Source organism: Culex quinquefasciatus, chromosome 3 (genome assembly GCF_015732765.1).
Source record: "Culex quinquefasciatus strain JHB chromosome 3, VPISU_Cqui_1.0_pri_paternal, whole genome shotgun sequence".
Lineage (NCBI taxonomy): Eukaryota > Metazoa > Arthropoda > Insecta > Diptera > Culicidae > Culex > Culex quinquefasciatus.
This window is the reverse complement of record NC_051863.1, coordinates 76,057,362-76,077,101: the sequence shown is the minus strand read 5'-3', so window position 1 is coordinate 76,077,101 and position 19,740 is coordinate 76,057,362. Positions and strand designations below refer to the sequence as shown.

General features: G+C 37.2%; 1 protein-coding gene across 3 annotated transcripts in view; it reads right to left on the bottom strand.

Moving 5' to 3' along the window:
• The window catches only part of LOC6032758 (TBC1 domain family member 4), a 55,018-nt gene extending 36,582 nt beyond the window's left edge, over positions 1-18,436 (bottom strand). For 2 of the 3 annotated variants that reach the window (XM_038263655.1, XM_038263656.1), the window contains exons 1-3: positions 17,624-18,436; positions 14,265-14,362; positions 13,955-14,159 (exon numbers count right to left, since the gene is read on the bottom strand). In XM_038263655.1, the coding sequence (XP_038119583.1) occupies positions 13,955-14,159; positions 14,265-14,362; positions 17,624-17,743 (423 nt within the window). In that variant the 5' untranslated portion in view covers positions 17,744-18,436. Of the gene's footprint in view, positions 1-248; positions 761-1,671; positions 1,892-13,954; positions 14,160-14,264; positions 14,363-17,623 lie in introns of those variants that run through there. The other variant, XM_038263657.1, reaches the window with a different exon arrangement.
• Between the last annotated feature and the right edge of the window lie 1,304 nt (positions 18,437-19,740).

The following is a 19,740-nucleotide window of genomic DNA, read 5'->3' as shown; positions in this document are numbered from 1 at the left end:
AGAAGCCTTTCCCATAGCATCGTAGCTCGGATGGTTCGGCGACGGGTTTATATTAAATAAGTCCTCCCCATTGCATCGTAGCTCGGGAGGCATCGAAAAATCAATACCTTATCCTACTAATAGAAAAAAAAGACGCATTCTATTCCGACCAGAAAAATATTACTTCTAACAGAAGTTTTTGCTAAAAACTAAAACAAATGTGATAAATCCCTTGTTCACCCAGTCAGGGTTTTCCCGCTGCAACTTACTTTCTTGGTCCGCAGTGTCGAGGCATCACTCCAGGACGTGACCAGAATGTTATCCTTGTAAAGGGGTAACGTGAACATCTTCTTCTTCCGTCAGGTACTTGTGTGGTTTATCTCGCTCCGACCAGGAAATCAATAACGTTCACGCCGATTACGTGACCAGTCGGAGTATCAATTCCTCTGCGGGATTGTATCTTCAATTAGCAATCAGTTGCTCACACGCACACACAATCTTCGGACACGCGACACTTTCTTTCTTTGGGTTTGTTGTTGTACTTGTTGTTTTTTTTTCTCTGAATCACAGCCAGCGAATGTGGGTGGTGCGAATTAATCGAGTCAATTCGGCTTAATTAGACTTGGGTTGCGATTGATTTGTTTACATCGATTGGTTTTATTGCTTTGTTTTCCGCAATGTATCGAGACACTCGGCTTCTCCGGCATTTGTTTCAATTATCTTGCGAATGTCATACAGCGTTCATTAATGTTGTCTGATATTTATTTCCCTGTTTTTATGTCTGTAGATATTTATAAAAAAAATATAATTTAAGAACTAACTCTATTCAAATCCATCATAAAACGAGATTCCAACTCAAAGAGATAGCTCATGAACACACGCACCCGCCTGTATCGAACATCGGACATGTCACAACAAGAGGGCGCAATCAATTGAGGAATATTTGACCAATTTAGTTCAGTTAAATATTGTGATACATTAAATGGAGCTGGGCTGACGTCAATCCATCCTTATGTTTGCAGAATGAGTTGAATTTATTGGAAATTTGGTTCGAACCAGAATATGTAAGGTTTTGTAATAGGAGAAGTATATACATTCAAAGAAAAAAAATATTGAAAATTTTGTTAAGATGCTGGTTAAAGAATTCAATACAAAAAGTGACTGAACATAACATTGAATTCAATATATAAAAAATAACCAGGTATATCTGCAACATAGAGTTATATTTTGTCTCATTTGCCTCACAATTCTCGAGTTTCCCCCTTCAGGCACACAAACACTAAACCCGGAACTAGATCCACCAATTTGCTTTTTCCTCTTTTCATTTCCTCGACTGCAAAACACTTTTCACCAAGTCGGTTTCATAACACTTGGCCACAAGCCGGTCGCTATCTGCAGAACGTGAATTCATTTATTTTTCATGGAACATTCAACCGGTTTTCACTCGTCGGCAAAAGAGGCCCGTAATTCTTCATCAACCACGTTGCAGCACTCTCCCCCCAGAACACTTTTGAGAACGAAATCACGACGGGCTTGCTTTCAACTCGGTATGTCGGAAAAGCGCTCCAATTTTCACTTCAGCCGGAGCGGAGAAAGCCTTAAATTAATTTAATTAGACGATCCTGACGGCCTGAAGGAGGAATCTCTGCTACCGTTTGGTTCTTTCACTTTTTCCTTTTTTTCACTTTCTACCTGTTATAGCACAATCACATCTTTCACGTGGAAATTATTTTCCACACGCACGCACTTTTGTATTTGCTTTCCCCCTCACTCAATACGACTTTCCCGATTTTCACCTCCACTTGACACTGGGGATGTTTGGGGGAGGTTTGTTCTAGAGCTCGCACTATTCAACCGTGGCCAAGGCAAAACGGTAGCCAATTGCGATGACATCCGAAATGTTCGAAAAATAAAATTAAACTGACGAACTCGGGTTCGGGTTCTTCTGTTTCAAAAAAGTAATACGACGACGACAACGACGTTATTGGTGTGGTGGGTTCCTCGAACAGTGGACTGGTTTTCAATGTTTTTGTTGTTGACTGTTGCTGTTGTGTGAGTTGGAGGGTTTCATTTCAGTGGCACACATGTTGTGGACACCACATGTCCAATCCACGTACGTCGATACGGTCAAAAGGGAAGGAATGAACAAAAAATATGGAGATTTATCCATTTAATAACACCAAATAAAATTGTTAATCAAAATTATGCGGGGCATTGAAATACCATAGTGATATTGAGTTCGACAAGCAAGCGCATATTAATTTAACTTTAACTGCCATGCGGCTCCATCGAAGTTTAAAGTCTTTACCGTCAGAGGAAGTGACTATGGACAAACAAAACTATTTTTTTTTGTAATTTTCAAACAACAATTAAAATTCAAATGCTATCGAAAGTTTTTTTAAGGAAGGATTGTTCATAAATACTTCACGAACATTTTCCCAAAATACAAAGGAATTTAATTGCAAGTTTATTTACTCTATCTTAAATGTCAACCATTAAATTTGGTCCAAAATTAAAACTAAATTGGTTCCCCAATCAAAAATATGCAAAGTGAAGTTATAACCGTTTAGGAATCCATAATATCGCAAAACCCGCAATGCAACATACCCGGAACAAACTTTATATCGCCACGTTTCTAAACAAAGGTAAGAAGTTGGGCTTCTCATGAAGAATACTACACCCAGAACTGGGAATTGGCATACGAGAGGATAAAGAGCACGATTCGGTAGTAAAATGGTACAGTGTGCGTACTGAGAGGATAAATACCGAAACTACCGAGAGTACTTTACTCATGGGTTCATCTTCAAAAAAAGTTCATCTATCAAAAAAAAAAGCACCGGTACCGAGACTCGAATCCAACACCTTCGGCATATTGAACCGTGCCTTTGCCCATCATGGTTTGGTGACTAAGTGACGGTCATTTGTCCATAAAAGCCACTCAATAGGATGAACTGTTCCAATGAACGAATGAATACGCGAGAGGGCTGTACTCTTGCAAAATAGCACTTTCCTCACGTTTCTTTTCGTGAGGGCTATCCTCTCGTTCTTTAACTTTGGGTGTAAGATAATTTCAAAATATACTTCAAGACGCTTACTGATCGAATTAAAATTTGAAGTTCTCTGGACCAAAATATGGAGCCTAACATTTCAAAAGGGCACAAAACTTTTGTAAACAATGGTGTATCCCTTTCACTAAAATGACAGTTTACATAAGGTGTGAAAGGGACACACTCTTGGTTAAAAAAGTTATGTGCCCTAATGAAATGGCAAGCACGATTTGTATAAACGGCACTCTGAGATAATATGATATTTTGAATAAACAATCGGATTTTGTCGGATAAAGCTCCTGCTTAATGTACGAATAACTAATTTCGATGGAGAAGCATGGTACTTTTGATTCGATATTCACGGGTCCCCCAGAGACCGTTATTATAAAAAAAAAAATTCCATCCAAACCAATGATTGGACATGGTTCCTGGGACCATTTTACACCTCTGGACCAAGTTTCAAAATATTTGCCGGCAGGAATTTCGAATACGGTCAGTTTTAGTGTTTCGAGTAGAAATTAAGGGAAATCACATGTAAAATGCGTAGAAAAAGATCAAAGTTTCAATGTTTTAACAACAAAACATTACTGGTCATGGTTTTAAATTGTATTAACATGTAGCAGAATGATATAAAAACGATTTACAGCTCTGACTTAGCCGGATTAAGCCGATGTTAAGTGACTTAAGTATATTATTTACAAGTTTATGCCTTAATATCTAAAGAAAACTCCTACATCAAGTGATTTAAAGTCAAGGAAAACTAGGTTGCACAAAAATAACTTAAAATGGGGTGACTTTGAGCCAAGGGGTGACATTGTACCAACAAACCCTTTTTTTTTTTTTTTCGTTACAAACATGCATATATTTCATCTACAATCAACAAACAACGTTTTTAGATGTGACTTAACTCACCTAAGCCTGCTTGATTAGCTTAAGTATAGTAACAGCATAACAATATCTTAGGAACGCAAGTGAAAAGTTTGAAAGTTAATTAACAAAAGGTGACGCCTTACGCCTGTGCTGAAGAGAGGCTTATAATGTATAAGTGTATCAAATGTTCAAATCATAATCAAGAAGTGTAAATTGAGGTTTTGTGAAATGTTAAGTGTGAAGTGTGCGTAGGACTAAAACAAGTGGTTGCTATTGTAATCAATTACAGCGTTGAGCAACCGATCATTGTACACTTCGGCGGTTTTAGGCGCTTTGTACCGTTGCCAAACGACGTCAAAGTCCGAATGTACGGACTCAGAGGCTTGCTCATTATGTAGCCCAAGTCCTCGTCCCGTTGCCTTACAAAAATCAGGTACGTGATGCTTAGTAATATGATATTTTGAAGTATTAGGTAGCTGAAGGTCTTCCCAGCTAGACACAAATTCGTGGATACTTTCTTCAAAACTAGCATCTAGTTTAAATGAGAAACACTTATTATATACGTCGTTGAACTTCTTCAGAGCCTGATAAATAAATAAATAATTGTTAAAATCTCTCACCTTCTTTCTCAAATAGCTTACCTTAGCGTAACCAAGTAAATCAGAATTAAGTTCCAAGCAATCAGCCGCCTTCAATAGCGCGTGACAAGCCCGGCCTGTAAAACCATATGTTTTCTGCTGATGTCGTACGTTGGCTTGGCTCACCCACAAATCTGCCCAATCGGGAGAATTCTTCTCTCCCTTGAAGATCGTATTTACAATTCCGAGTGTAAGATGCAGTGGCGGAGGAGGGCAAAGGAAAAGGATTTCGTCGTCATCGTTTCCGTAGATCAATGGTTCGTATATGCAGCAAGCAGTGTTCCTGCCACCCATCTTTTTGTTCAAATAGTTGGTCTTGATGTTGCCTTTGGTTCTACTTGTTCCCTTGCATGTTCCAAGGGCTGACTTTTGTGCCTCACAGTATGGACATGGCTGTCTCGAGGAGTGTGCCATTATTCCAGTAATAATATTGATTATCTTGAGGTCACCTGCTATTATGGCTTCGATGTTTTGCAGCTTCAGCAGTTTTGTCCATATTGGAGCGACGTTTTCATACTTTTCCGCGAGATTTTGCACAAGAGCAATGATAAAAGTCGTTTCACACCGCCGACCTTGAATGCATTTCCAGTCAGCTGCTCCAGATTTTTTGACAGTACAGATAGAGTTATTTTGAAAAATCCACCTCCTCCATCAATTCCCAATTTCACCACAATGCCATCATCACTTGTGTACGATCTTGACTGCTTTATTCGATTTATGAGCTCTTGAACATCAGTACAGTACACTGCAACTTCTTCTTTTGCTTTGCCCAAATTTTCGCTGTCTGTAATGATTTTTAATGATTATATCAAGCGAATTCACTTGTTTTTAAATCATACTATCTAAGTTGGACAGATGCTCAATCTTGAACAAGTCTTTCAACTGTCGATTCAGTTCCACCAATTTTGTGCGAATTCCTGGTTCAACCAAAACACCCGTCGTGCGAAGACTTTTGATAACTCCTATATTAAATAAACCCTTTTTCTAAATTTGTTGTTTAAATAAAATTAAATAATACCCATTGTTTTTTCATGCTCAAGTTGTTCTCCGCTTTGACTTGAAATATATCATTAGCATGCAGATTTTTGATGTTTCTGATCTTGTAGACATTTTCTTGAAAACCGACGCTTTTCCTTTCATGTTACGCAAAGTTATTGTTCCATCTTGGGAAAAACTTATTCAGTACAATATAAGTATATTAAGAGAATTTATTACCCGATGACTCATGTGAAGAATTGAGATAATCACGCACTGCTGCATCCGTGGAAGAAGAAGAGGACTCGCCACTTTTCATAATTTTAGTTAAGTTTGCTGTCCTAGTGGATTGATTGCAAACATGCCTTTTGCCTGGGCCAAAATCGCTGAGACAAGTTTCACATAATCGCATCGTCTTGCTATCAGAAATTTCCTCATTGCTGCGTGGTCTCCCCCTTTTGACTCTAATCGGTTTAAATCCTGGCAAATTTGTTCCATCGCGAATTTTTGCAGCAGTGCAAATTTCACACTTGCAAACACCCGAAGATCTTGTTATTGTTGTAGAATCATACTTATAACTGTGAACCTTGAATGTTTCTTCTCCTTTGGAATTTTTCCACAAGCATGCCGGCATTTTCCACAGATAACCGTTGGGTAGAAATTTCTTCTTTGTTCAAAGTCCATCAAAAAATTTGCTCCAATGACGATTCCAACGTTTGAGGAAATCGGCCGCAGAGAAGCCGCCAAGTGAGACACAAAACGCAAACCAAAGTTCTATTCCTCTCGTGGAAATCCATTTTTGTAGACAAATTCTTCGCACGAGGTGACGAACGTTCAAATCCGAGAACTTGAAGAACTAACAAACAAAGTGGTAACCTTTGGTAACCAAGGATTCCTACAACAGGTTCCGGCAGCGAGAATAGAACAAGCAGATTAGCGTAGCAAAAACATCAAATTCCTTTGTGGGAACATAAATAGACCAAATTAATTCGTCTACAAATAATGAAATTAACATAAAATTCAAGCTTATCAAAGCAATCTTTATGCGTTTGTTGGTACAATGTCACCCCTTGGCTCAAAGTCACCCCATTTTAAGTTATTTTTGTGCAACCTAGTTTTCCTTGACTTTAAATCACTTGATGTAGGAGTTTTCTTTAGATATTAAGGCATAAACTTGTAAATAATATACTTAAGTCACTTAACATCGGCTTAATCCGGCTAAGTCAGAGCTGTAAATCGTTTTTATATCATTCTGCTACATGTTAATACAATTTAAAACCATGACCAGTAATGTTTTGTTGTTAAAACATTGAAACTTTGATCTTTTTCTACGCATTTTACATGTGATTTCCCCTTAATTTCTACTCGAAACACTAAAACTGACCGTATTCGAAATTCCTGCCGGCAAATATTTTGAATCTTGGTCCAGAGGTGTAAAATGGTCCCAGGAACCATGTCCAATCATTGGTTTGGATGGAAATTTTTTTTTATAATAACGGTCTCTGGGGGACCCGTGATATTGTTACGTATAATGTTCTGAAAAATCATTTTAAAACATCACCTACAGTATGTAAAAAAAGTATTTACACCCTTTGGGCACTTTGCACATTTTGTGATGGAACATGTAAACAATTTACAGTTTGATAGAAACCTAGTACTACACCCAAAGTTAAAGAACGAGGGGATAGTCCTCACGAAAAGAAACGTGAGGAAAGTGCTATTTTGCGAGAGTACAGTCCTCTCGCGTGTTCATTCGTTCATTAGAACAGTTCATCCTATTGAGTGGCTTATACGGACAAATGACCGCCACTTAGTCACCGAACCATGGTGGCCCATACGGAAAAGGCACGGTTCAATATGCCGAAGGTCTTGGGTTCGAGTCTCGGTACCGGTGCTTTTTTTATTTTTTAAATGGATGAACTTTTTTTGAAGTTGAACCCATCAGTAATGTACTCTCAGTAGTTTCGGGATTTATCCTCTCAGTCCGCACACATTACCATTTTACTACCGAATGCTCTTTATCCTCTCGTATGCCGATTCCCAGTTCTGGGTGTACGTACTACTGGCTCATGAAAAGATGATTTCTATGAAAAGTTTTACAACAAACACTATCACAAAAATAAAAAAAGTGCAATTAAAAGTTTGCAGAATTAAATTTAGATAAGTTTTATGTAGAATTTCCAGAGTTATATAAACTTTTATACTAAGTAGTTAGTAAACTTTATATTTAATCCAAATTATTGTTTTAATCAGTCAAGGCTGCCCATTTTGAGTTGGGACACTGGATTGATGGTGATTTGTCAATAAATAACTGTATTTATGTTAATTTTTCGAAAGGTGTATGAACTTTTTTTGCACCTTTTTTTATTTTTGTGATAGTATTTGTTATATAACTTTTTATGGTTAACATGTTTCATCACAAAATGTCTAAAGTGCCCAAGGGGTGTGAATATTTTTTTACATACTGTACTGTCTTTAGTCCCGAGGCCGTTGAATCAGCAAACAAAGATTTAATTTATAATTTGCGCCAAATTGGATTTTTTTCTAAACACTTCAAAATTTGATTGCAATCAACTGAACAAAAATTAGATACATTCTCGAGCCAAACATTCAATATAATGCCCTTTTGAAATGTTAGTCTTGATTTGAAAATTTTGTAAATATTGTTTTTGAAAAGTTCGGAAAATTTCACGAATGTTTCATATTTTAACATTGAAAATCCGAACAATAGTTGCTGATATATTGACATTAGAAACTGGTGAGTTTGTTTGGGTGAGACTTAGAAAACATCATTTTTCCTGTTTTTAACCCTTTGCATGGCAATATCTCAGCAACTAAAGGTCTTATCAACAATGTTCAAAAAAGCAAAATATAGAGAATTTTCTCAGCTTTTCAAAAAAAAATTTCAAAAGTGGGCAAACATGGGCACTAATAAAAAAAATGAATAACTGCGACTATTTTGAAAAAAGTTACCAAAAAATGGCTATAACTTGAAAACGGTGCACTTTATCGAAAAGTACCTACTTTTTGTTTGCAAATTCGATTTTGAATCGAAAAATGAAATTGAAAAAATTTGGCGACCAATATTTCGATTTTTTGAAAAAATCTGTATTGATTCAAAAAATCATAACTCGGTCAAAGATTTTTTGCCCATTCCGGAAATTTCTGAAAAGTTGGCATTTGATATCCTCCAAAACATATCAGAAAAAAGAAATAATTAAAAATAGTGTTTTTTGCAAATCAAGTTTAAGTGACAATAAGTGAAAGTAGAAATCACCAAATTTGTTTTGCTTTGTATCATTTTTTTTCCAGTGTAGTCCTTTTCCATACCTACAATTTTGCCGAAGACACCAAATCGATCAAAAAAACCACTCAAAATATACCGATTTTTGAATTTTATACATATTTTTTGTATGGACAGCAGCCAAATTTATATGGGAAATAAAATGGACGAACTAATGATGCAAAATGGTTCTTTGGGCATACTGAAGGCACCAAAAAAGTTTCAGTCGGATTTAAAAATACAAAAAGAAATCGAATGACCGAAATATCAGAGAATTGCTCAGTAGGTAAATCACCATGTTTTCGGATTATGATTTGATGTGAATTTTTATAAAAGAAACAAATGTCAAAAAAAGAAATGAAAATAATACGCTAAGCATTCCGATACATATCCATCCACACTCTGCGATTTGCTCCCCTAATAAAGTAATACAAACACATCTGCAGAGGAGATGATGAACAAGATTCCCAAACAAAAAACTCTCCGACACCATATGGAACAAGTGGAAAATCTTTTCAAAGCCGAGTAAGTAAATGACACACAGCAGCATCAACAGCAGGAATGTGTGTGCGAGTGGCGATAATATGCAAAAGTGTCTGTTTTTCCGCCACACAAACCTACCTCCCCACGATAAGACAAATACACCCAAACTGGGTGGTGGGTTTTCCTTCATCCACCACAACAGCTCACGATGGGTTTGCACACAGCAATTTGTCAGAGTGTTGGAGTTTGGTGTTGGTCTCTCGTTCGGTCGCGCTGTACTGGTGCTGATGCTGATGCCATTCAATTAGAGATGGCCAAATGTCAATTAAAACAATTTCTAAACTGACTGGTGAACCGCCAAGCCGGGCTTCAATGCATGGCCGGGCGGCGCACCGGCATCGTTTAGAGTGCGGAGATCGTTATAGGGTTTGCAGATAAATGATATCACTGACTGGCTGTGGCGGTGCAATGCAATCAACTGAGATGTGTAAAGTGTACTCAACAGTTTTCTCGATGGTAGCGGTGGAAAAGTTTATTTGGACAGTCGGTGAAACGAAAGTGCGCAATTTGTTACGAAAGGTAGAATAACTGGAAACTATTTTCCTTTTTTAATAGCTTATTACTTTGTTTTGCGAATTTCAAGTTAAAAATCAGAATCGGTTTTATTTTTTTCATTGCTTAATTTCATCAAAAAAATATTTTTGAAAAGTGTAAAATGTTAAGAAGTTGGAAAGTATTAATGATTTACTCCATTTGATAATAAAAAAGTATGTTGTGTGAAAAAAAAAATTAAAACTTCTACATGAAAAAGTACATTCAATGCACCGATGTATTTATCCTTACCGATGTTTTTTTTTAGATAAATATCAAAATCCTGTTATATGTATTTATTTTGGTAGTTTCGATCACAAATAAATTGTTATTCAAAGAGCATTTCTATTGTTGTTATCCGGACATAGTTATCATACCGATAAGTTTGATGCGGCACATGAGCGAGTTGTGGCGCAACCACGGCAAAATAGTGCACAGGGCATTCGTGGAAATACAATTCCCATCCCAGAGGGTCCCGGAGTACCAAACCTTCTTAGCATGGTGCTCCCAACTAATACAACCAAATCTCGGAGCGTATGGTGGTATGTCCCCACGCTTCTTCATCCCCTGTCGATTCAGAATAGTGTTGTTGTTCGAACACTCAAACTCAACCCAATTACATTTACCCTATGTCATTCTCCTTGATCCCTTCAAAAGATTGGCTGCGCCAGGGTTTGATTAGATTAGATTAGATTAGTTAAGTTTGATGCGGCATAGAAAAGCATAATTATTAATCTAATGGTCAAAACAAACTATTTTTGACATTCCTATATCATTAAAATTATATTTGAGAAGGTATGAGACGCAAATTTTAATAAAATTTAATAACAAAGGAGAAACTTTTATATTTAAGCTATTCGGTTTCAAATTTTAGCTCATTTTGTAGAGTGATTTTTGAATTAAATCGCTCATGGAGTCATATTTACTCCCAAAAACGATCTGCCAAAAATTAAAACTTTCAAGGACAGTGTTTGAACAAAGACTTGTTCAGAGGATTTTAAACTATTACTTGAAGCACTAGATGATTAATTTTGAATGACTTTGGTACGATTCTTCCATGCATTTTTTTGAAAAACCTCCAAAAAGCTAATTTTTACTTTAGAATTTATCGATGTATGAAAATATTGTTCCTGTCAAAAATCATTTTCTTACGTTCTTGCTAACTTTAGCCAAAATAGTTTTATAGCATAACTTTTTAAATACTTAACTGGAAATTTGTTCGGTGGCGAAGATTTGTCGTTTTTCTTTGGTTTAGAGTTATTTTTCATTGGCAAATTCCTAGAAAGTTTCTGATGTTTTTTTTTCTTAGATTTGTTTGTGCTGTAAGTGAATCTACCTAGGGGAACTATACCCTTTCTCAGCCTATTTCTATTATCGGCCTATACGCACTTTGACCATGAATTACAGCTTTCAAAAAGTGTTTTGACTGTTCCATAGTACTAAATAGCTCAAATAAAAGTGAGCAAGCAACTTCCCATTGTTGATACATCTGAAAATGTTGATTTAATAGCGGTAAACGGCAAAAGTGATGAGAATTGGTCGAACGGCTTAGAGTGATTAAAATGGGTATATTTCCCCTACATGCTGAAGACAAAAGTGAAGCTCTGCGTGATTTTTTTTTTGTGTGGCGTAACGGAAAGGATTTGGGAGCGGCCGTGGCTGAATGGTTTCGGTGTTCGCTTTGTAAGCGAATGGTTCTGGGTTCGATTCCCATCTGCTCCCATCGAGAAAGTTAAGGACATAGAAATACTTGAAATGCTGAATATGAACGAAAAATCAAAGTCGCTGGAGGCGGGGATCGAACCCCCGTCCTTTGGATTGGTAAGCAAAAATGCTAACCACTAGGCCATGGCGACTTGGTGAGCCTAGACTGGAATTAGGAATACTGTTACAACCAACCCGCAACGCCTTTCGAGGTGTATCCTAGGGTTCTACCTCTCCTACTAACATTGAGTCCAAAACCTCCCTACAAACATCTATACCACTAAGGTGACGTAGGGGTCCTTGCGCACTTTAGATAGGTGTTTACTAACGATCCTTCCCATCCCTGAGGATAGCTTGGACCCGGCCAGGACCCCCTTATACCTTGAGTTGTATTACACACTCATCAAAAGATGAAGACATGATATCTCCCGTGTTGGATTATTGTTCCGGATGAGGGTCTAATACAGCCATACCAAACAGTGGGATAAGCGTTGTGGAGCCTTCCGGAGGTGGGGCGTCCTCCAAATGCTAATGCTAATGCTAATGCTAACGGAAAGGATTTCCATTTACTTCCTGCCGTTCCGGCAAGGTCTGAAGTTGTTCTCAACCCGTGGATGACTGGATTCGATGATGTTCTAGTGAAGCAACAGCATCGTATTCAATGTATATTCGGTTTGTCGAATGCTTTGGATACCCTTGGTGAGATCTTTCCATACGTTTTTTTGCTAGATAATTCATATTATATTCTATTTATCAAATGAAATATCCTTCCAAACCCACCCCATCCTCCATGTCCTTAATCCAAATTCCACCCCCCTTCCTCCTCCCTCTTCCCCCTCCTAAAATAATAACAATTACTTGCCAAGTTTACACTTACACACCCAACCACAACTCATTCGGAGCGTTTGGTACGGTATGTCCACGCATTCTTCCTCCCCTGTTGATTCTGTGAAATGTGATCCGTTCTCAGAATCTGTCTCTGCGGTTAATGCAACGCAGTAGGCCTGGCCGCTTTAATTTTTGCAATACATGTTCGGGGTTACTCGGATGTAATGCAATCATTAATATTGACAAGAAAGGACTTGGGGCGTAATCTAACCAAAAGTTCTTCCAGGATGCTTTCTTCGGACTGGCTGCGCTTGTGTTCGATTAGATTAGATCAGATTAGATAACTTTTTTAAATACTTAACTGAACTTCTTTATTTTCAGTATGGACCGATAGAATGGCACAAAAAGGGTCACAATCGGTTCAGCCAGTGCCGAGAAAATCGAGTGACAATCTCTCGGTGCACGCATCCACATCTCTACACACAAACACACTCACAAACATTTGCTCAGAATTTGATTCAGAGTCGATATGTACGTGAGGGTCTATAAAGGTGAATTCAGAACTTCATATTTCGATATTGAACATTTCCGCAGTAAGGTGAGGAAGGCAAAAAAAAAAATTCATGATAAAAAAATATCATAGCTGCAAAAGTTAACAAAACGACGAGAAAAACCCAAACAAAAAATCATTCCCAAAATAAAACAATGTTATGTTTTCAAATTGATTTTTTTTTTGAAAGATTTCTAAAATTCATTTCAAATACGTTTAAAGTTTCAAAATTGGCCAGCACAAGCTTGTAAAAATCAGGGCTATACTGGGCTTAATAAACAAATTAAAAGTGATATTGTCCTTTATAACACCACGCAAACAAGGTGGTAAATTAATCCATTTCCCTGAATCTAATAGTTTACCGGCAAAAGCCTGAAATGTTATTATCCACTTCTTCCCAGAACGAGACCAGCGCCGTGGAAAGGTGTGACCCATTCCGGTGTCATATTTTCGCGTTTGTCGCATAAAACCACCACCTGCCTGATGGGAAAGTCCTGCTGAGTGATGTTTGCTCTACCATTTTGGCGGTGTCGTGGTCCTTTGGGGACTTGGGAGGGGACTCCACGTGGAAAACAATCTGGCTAATTGAGAACTTTACTTTGGGACGACATGATGTTTGTCTTCCATATCGTACTGTCTTGTTACGTTTGATTTAATTACAGTTTTGCTTTTTCGTGAGAATTGATGGCTTGGGTTGCGTGATTTAAGGTGATGTATGCCTGTTAGGGAGGTTACCCAGAGTATGCTGGAATTTTCCAGGCTGTTATTTTTAGCACCTGTTAAATCAGCGCCCTCGTAAAACAGGAAGTTAAACTTTCCAGCGACACGTTTATTGTTCCAACACAAGTTTACAACCTGAGCTGTTCAGTTTCGCTATGAATTTTAGATTGAAAAAGCTTCTGTAACTCTTCTCCAGCAAAAGCTTAAGTAGCAATCACCATTCCTGGCGGAAAATGGCAACCATCTTTGCGAAATTGAAAACCCCACTTCAGACAGCAGCACTCACCTGGTCGTATTTCTCGCACTCGTACAGGTGAATGTGGAGCAGCGGATCCTGGGGCGTTTTCAGCAGGTACACCAAACCATACTCCGGTCCGTAGATCTCGGCCACGTTATCGTTGCCGATGGTGATTGGCAGGACGCGGGTGCTGTTTGATTTCGGGATTAGAAAGTCGGAATTTTTCTTGCCCTTTTCCTGCTTCACGTTTACTCTGTTGGATGTTGGTGGAGAAAAAGAAACATTCAGTTGAATGATGAGTATTGAGCCACGTGTGTCGAATGATTAAAAAAGTTCTTTGGCGAAAAGTTACACCTACCTGCAATATCCGAGGATATACTTGAGCTGGTGCACGAACTGGAGCTCAAAGTCTGTGTTGTAAGCTTCGAGATGGCCGTTCTCAATACCAACGGATAACTGGAATAAAAAAGATGTTTGGTTAGTCATGCTTTTCTGAAATTACAATTAAATTAAAAATTACAGTAGGTTTTTCATGACTCATGAGAAAATATGTTTAAGAGTCGAAATAATAAGCAAAGGACTCAATATTGCTTTACTGTTCCTTCAGTGTTCTGTGCGTGTGTCATCGAAGTATTGGGCAGCGAATGACCGTACATGTTGAAGTTGCCAGAAAAAAGGAACTAACAACAACAACATCACAGTAAAATGGTTTAACCATAATCCAAGATCTACGCAAAATTTAGTATGACCCAGTGCGCTATTTTAAAAATCATTTTCGTGAGGCTTGTGGCTTTTTTCAAACTCATTTAGTGATTTTAACATGAGGTTCGCCGTAACTAATATTTAAAAATAAATTAGTAAGCAAAATGCAGTACAACGCATAGAAGTGCATGAAAATTAAAATAACAAACCCGTATTTCAACATTTTTAAAAATAGTTGTAAAATGTATTATACAGCAGAACAGAGGTTTTGCAACCATCAGTTTCCAAAAATGATCAGTTTTGACGAAAAACCCAATTTTTGCACACAGTTCTTTCTAAGGGGACCCTAGCTGATCCGTCGTAGAATGTAGACTTATCGATGGATTTATTTTTAATATGAAAATCTGGAATGGTTTCCTGGCTAGCCTTTTATCGTTTTGTGTTATAATAAGACATAGCTGCCTAATTATTTTTGAGAATTTCAATTGTTTTCATTTCATTGCACTTATACTTGCATTGTCATTTTGATATTTTTCCACAAATATTTTCCGTCCGATTTGAAGGGGGTGGGGGTGACATAAACTTTGAAAATATTTGAAACGGCCTTACATATTGTAAAAAATTAATTTCAATTAAGCCATGTTTATTTATGATTTTTAAATCACTTAAAGGGTTTTCATAGCTAAAAAAACGGAAAATATAAAAAAAAACTTCACGAAAAAAATACTTTTATAAATTCGTTGATATTTTGTTAATTTGTGATAGTAGTAGAACTGTAATAATGTAAAATTCATTTTATAGTACTTAAAAAAATTAAAAAAATGCTTGTAAATTTGTGTTTTTGTGCTTCGACCTCGACTAGACTCGGAGGACAAAAATTTACATATTTTTTTAATAGCCTTAAGTGATTTTTTTTTCAATAATTTTCTTTACGATCACGGATGAACAAAGTTAAGTAAATAAAAAGATTGAAGTGCTGACACAATATCCTTTGCCTAGAAAAATCAAAAAGTCAATCATGAAGGCAAAGAATTAAAATGTGTATAACTTTTTAAAACTTAATATACTTTGTGCATCTGCATAACATTTTTTTTCTTTCAAGAGAATCGTATTTTTGCATCTTTGCAGAATCTTTTTTAACAGATTAACACTGTTCAACAAAGATGTAAAAATTATTAGTATCACAATTTTATCGAAAAACGAAAATTAATCCACCTTAAGGGAAAATTTCTATCAAAATGCATTAGATCTTGACTCAAAAACAGCATAGAGTTTAACAAAGTGTTTTTTTCTAAATATGTATTGTACAGACCATACTGATTAGATTGTTGAAGTATTGATGCATTTATAATAAACTTTAAATTTTAAAGTATAGCCAAAATCATTCAAATATCCGGTTTCATAGAAGTGTATAATAGGATGTAACCAAATGGGTAAATTTTGCGGACATTTCAGGGCATGATCCCATAGGCGTACTGAGTCCGAATCCCATATATGAGCTTGATTGGTTGCGACAGGAACTGGCGTTTTGATTTTGAATTTTAAATGGGATTTTCTCGTATAATCCATGCGTTTTGGTTTTGCCAGTTTTGAGCCACTTAAAGATTTTTGCATTTTTTAAAAACCTCATGTGCTCATAGTCCGTGTTCCAGGAAACAACTTTGAAGAGTGCGAAAAAAAATTAATCAAATATTTAAAATGTTACAGAATGTATACCACCGTCGCTGAAAACATCAAATTTTTCTTCACTCTCTTCTGGCAACACTTGCTGCTCCTGTAGAAAAGATTGAGGCAGACGTCGCACGCTGATGACGAATTCGAATCATTTCGCCCACTTCGACAAAGTTGTTTCCTTCAATTCCTTTTAATTTATATTTTGGCTCATTGGACATGTATTTCAAATACCTTTTTGAAAATGTGAAGTTTGACGGGTGTTCTTACAAAAATACCCTTTTACAATCTTCCAGACAATTGTCAAATTTTTTTCTTTGCATAACTTTTGAAAGGCTTAGCCTAATTTTATAATTTTAAAAAGGAACGTTTGGGACCCCAAGACTGACAATCTAATACGGTTGGTACAATACGGTCAAACTCCGTTTAGCCAGCGCTGAGATAATTGAGTGCATTTTTTTTATTCAAATCCCTACACACATAAATACACAGATATTTGATCAGGATTTGATGCTGAGTCGATTTGTATAATTAATAAGCTTATTTTCGAGTGATTTTATAACCTATTAGGATGGCAATAATTAAACGAATTGTTATTGTTGTTCAAGGTTACTTGGGATAACCTTAAAAAATATCATATCTCATAGACTTTCTGAAACTCGTACTATAAAATACTGTCCATACGAGACATACGATAAAATCGGGAAAATCAACACAATTGCATACTTTTTTCTATGAAAAATAAGCTAAATTGGAGAAACACAAGGGTTGCATTTTGCCCCCTCACCCCATAATTCAAGATTAGGCAAAAAATGTTCAAATGTTTTTAGAGTGTGTACATTCACACTTTTCATTTTTATGGGTTGAGGGTCACAAAAACAAAGTTTCTAACAGCCAACGTTCCCCGATTGTGCCCGATTGCTCCAACCTATCGTAATCGCGCTCAAAAGCATACCCCGTAACAGCACACCTAAATATGGTCTAATTTCCGCATAACAATCGGCAACATCCTCTCAACTCGCTGCTGCAAGGGGAGTGCAAGTGCAGCTTTTGCGGTGCATAAATTCGCTGATTAAAATTTCATTCTTCTGCGGGCAGCTCGCGGTTCGAGCCCCGTCCTCGGTCGGTTGTAACCTGGCAAGGATAAAAGAACGGCTCCCTCACTCTCTCTACTCTGTGTTTCTCTGTGTGTGGCTCAGGCTCTGTTCGACCGACCAAGAAAATCAATATTTTTATACATGAGTTTTCGCTGAAAAGAACAGGCAGCAAAAAATGATTCCCCTCGGCTTCAAAGGAACTGTTGTTGAAGGATTCGAGGACTTTTTCTCTGTACGGAATACTTACGGTTACATAACTCTCGTGGTTCCGGATGTCGGCGATGGACCATGGGAGCATCGACGCCGAAAACCGGGGATCCACGGACGCTGAACCTCGCCATGTCAACGTAGTGAGACGGGTTTTCATAGTAGGGTGTTCCACTTTGAAGGATTTTATGTTTGCGAATTGCTCAGCCAACACCTGGGTTGACCAACCGTCCCAAGATAGCAAAGACCTTCACTTGAAAATTTTCCTGGTTTACACTTGTAACTGCATACTTCACTTGAGCAACTCAAACGATACTACTCATCACTCGCGATGAAAATATCAAAAATGATTTTCTCTTGCCACTGAATCACGACTGAAACTTAAGTGCACCTTTCCAGCAATCACTTGTAAGGTTACATCTTCGATTGATTCTCACTTGGGTAACACTACACGGCCAATATCCAGAACAGCCAATATGTAGTAGAACTCACTCTTTTCGCCTTGTCAAAATTGAACTTTATCACTTTGCAGCTATAATCGATTTTCTCTTTCTTCGTGAAGATTCCTACAGTCGAAAAGCCTCCCCCTCTCGGTCGTATTACAGCATAACCAGTACTGCAGTCCAGAGTTGAAGAGTCGCGCGAACCGTAACCGCGACGAACCGCCGGAACAAGTGTCCAGAACTTGACCAAGTTAACAACACCTTGAGAAAAAGTCGCTCCAATAAGCCAGAGTGAAAATATGTATTTTTTTTCTCCTGTTCAAAACTGCCTGGCCTGAAGGGACGTGCGTTGTCGCGATGTAAACTATCCAGCGCAGAATGTGAGTCGGGGCACAAAACAAAAATGTCCAACTCGTATGGAACAGCGCGCGAGAGAGAGTGCGATGCGGCCCAAGGGTGTGTTGGTGCCAATAACAGTCCCGCAACCCCCCCGGTTTAATGGTATGGAGGGAAAACATGCTCTCTCGCGACGGTTGAGATGTTTTTTGCACACCTTTGCTAGAGCGAGAGGGGCGCGCAGGATTCTCTCTCTCTCTCTCTCTCTCTCTCTCTTGTGGTGTTATGCTCTGCTATGCTGCAAAGTTTATGTATTGGTGAATGGTTGGAGAGAGTGAGAGAGAGAGTTTGAGAGAGCAGCTGGAAAAGTGTTTATACTTTGTCAGTTTGAATAGTTGGTTTTAGTACCTGAATGGATACATACCGAAAACAGAGAGAGAAAGAGAAGTTTGAATTATGCTGTTCAGCGCAAAGATGGCGGCAGTAGCAAGCAGCATGATATGGCCGTTGGTGTATGTTGAGTTTAGTACAAGGAGTTATGTTGCAATGTTGAAATCAAATTATTGAGAGTTGCCTAGCGAAACTTACTTGAGGATGCTGTGGAGAATTTCCCTTATCTTCTTTAAAAAGTAGATCATCAAGTGTTCGTAATGCTACAAAAATGTTAAATCATATACTTTTATAGATATAAAAATGAACAGTGTTAACAAAGCTAAGAGAACTAAGAGCAAACTAGAACTGAAGAACAACAGCTTATCACTTGTTATGTAAGATTCAATAAAATATATTTAATTAATTAATTACACGGGCAGACGGTGATAACAAAATTCATGCCATTTCAATAACAAATACTGTTAGAATAACAGAAAGTGTTATGGAATCATCTTGAAAAATCAATTTTTGCACAAGAGTTTAATAACAGTTTATGTTATCATATCATGATATTGTTCTATGAAATTTGGGATCCGTTCATCTGTCTTTGATAGAACAAGTTTAAAAAAAAATGATTTTAAATTTTTTGATTTTACGTACGTTCTACTCAACAAGTGGGGCAAGAGGAACAATGCATGGAACAACATGTTAATTTGCTAACAATTGATCTGTTATCACTTAGATATATCAGATTAGAATGTATTTGAAACGTTTCTTTCATTTTTAGATTAAATAATAATATGAACTAATAATTTGGACGTTTTTACGAAAGAAAATTATTTCTTAGATGATAAATAGTACAAATGTTAAGTTTATTTTCAGCAAAAAATATATAAATTTTTTGTAAAATTAATCAAAAGTTAGAATTTTACCTCTTATTAAAACTGGTTTTATTTATAAAAATATCGATTTCAAACTGAATACGAAAAACGAATTAAAAGGTTTT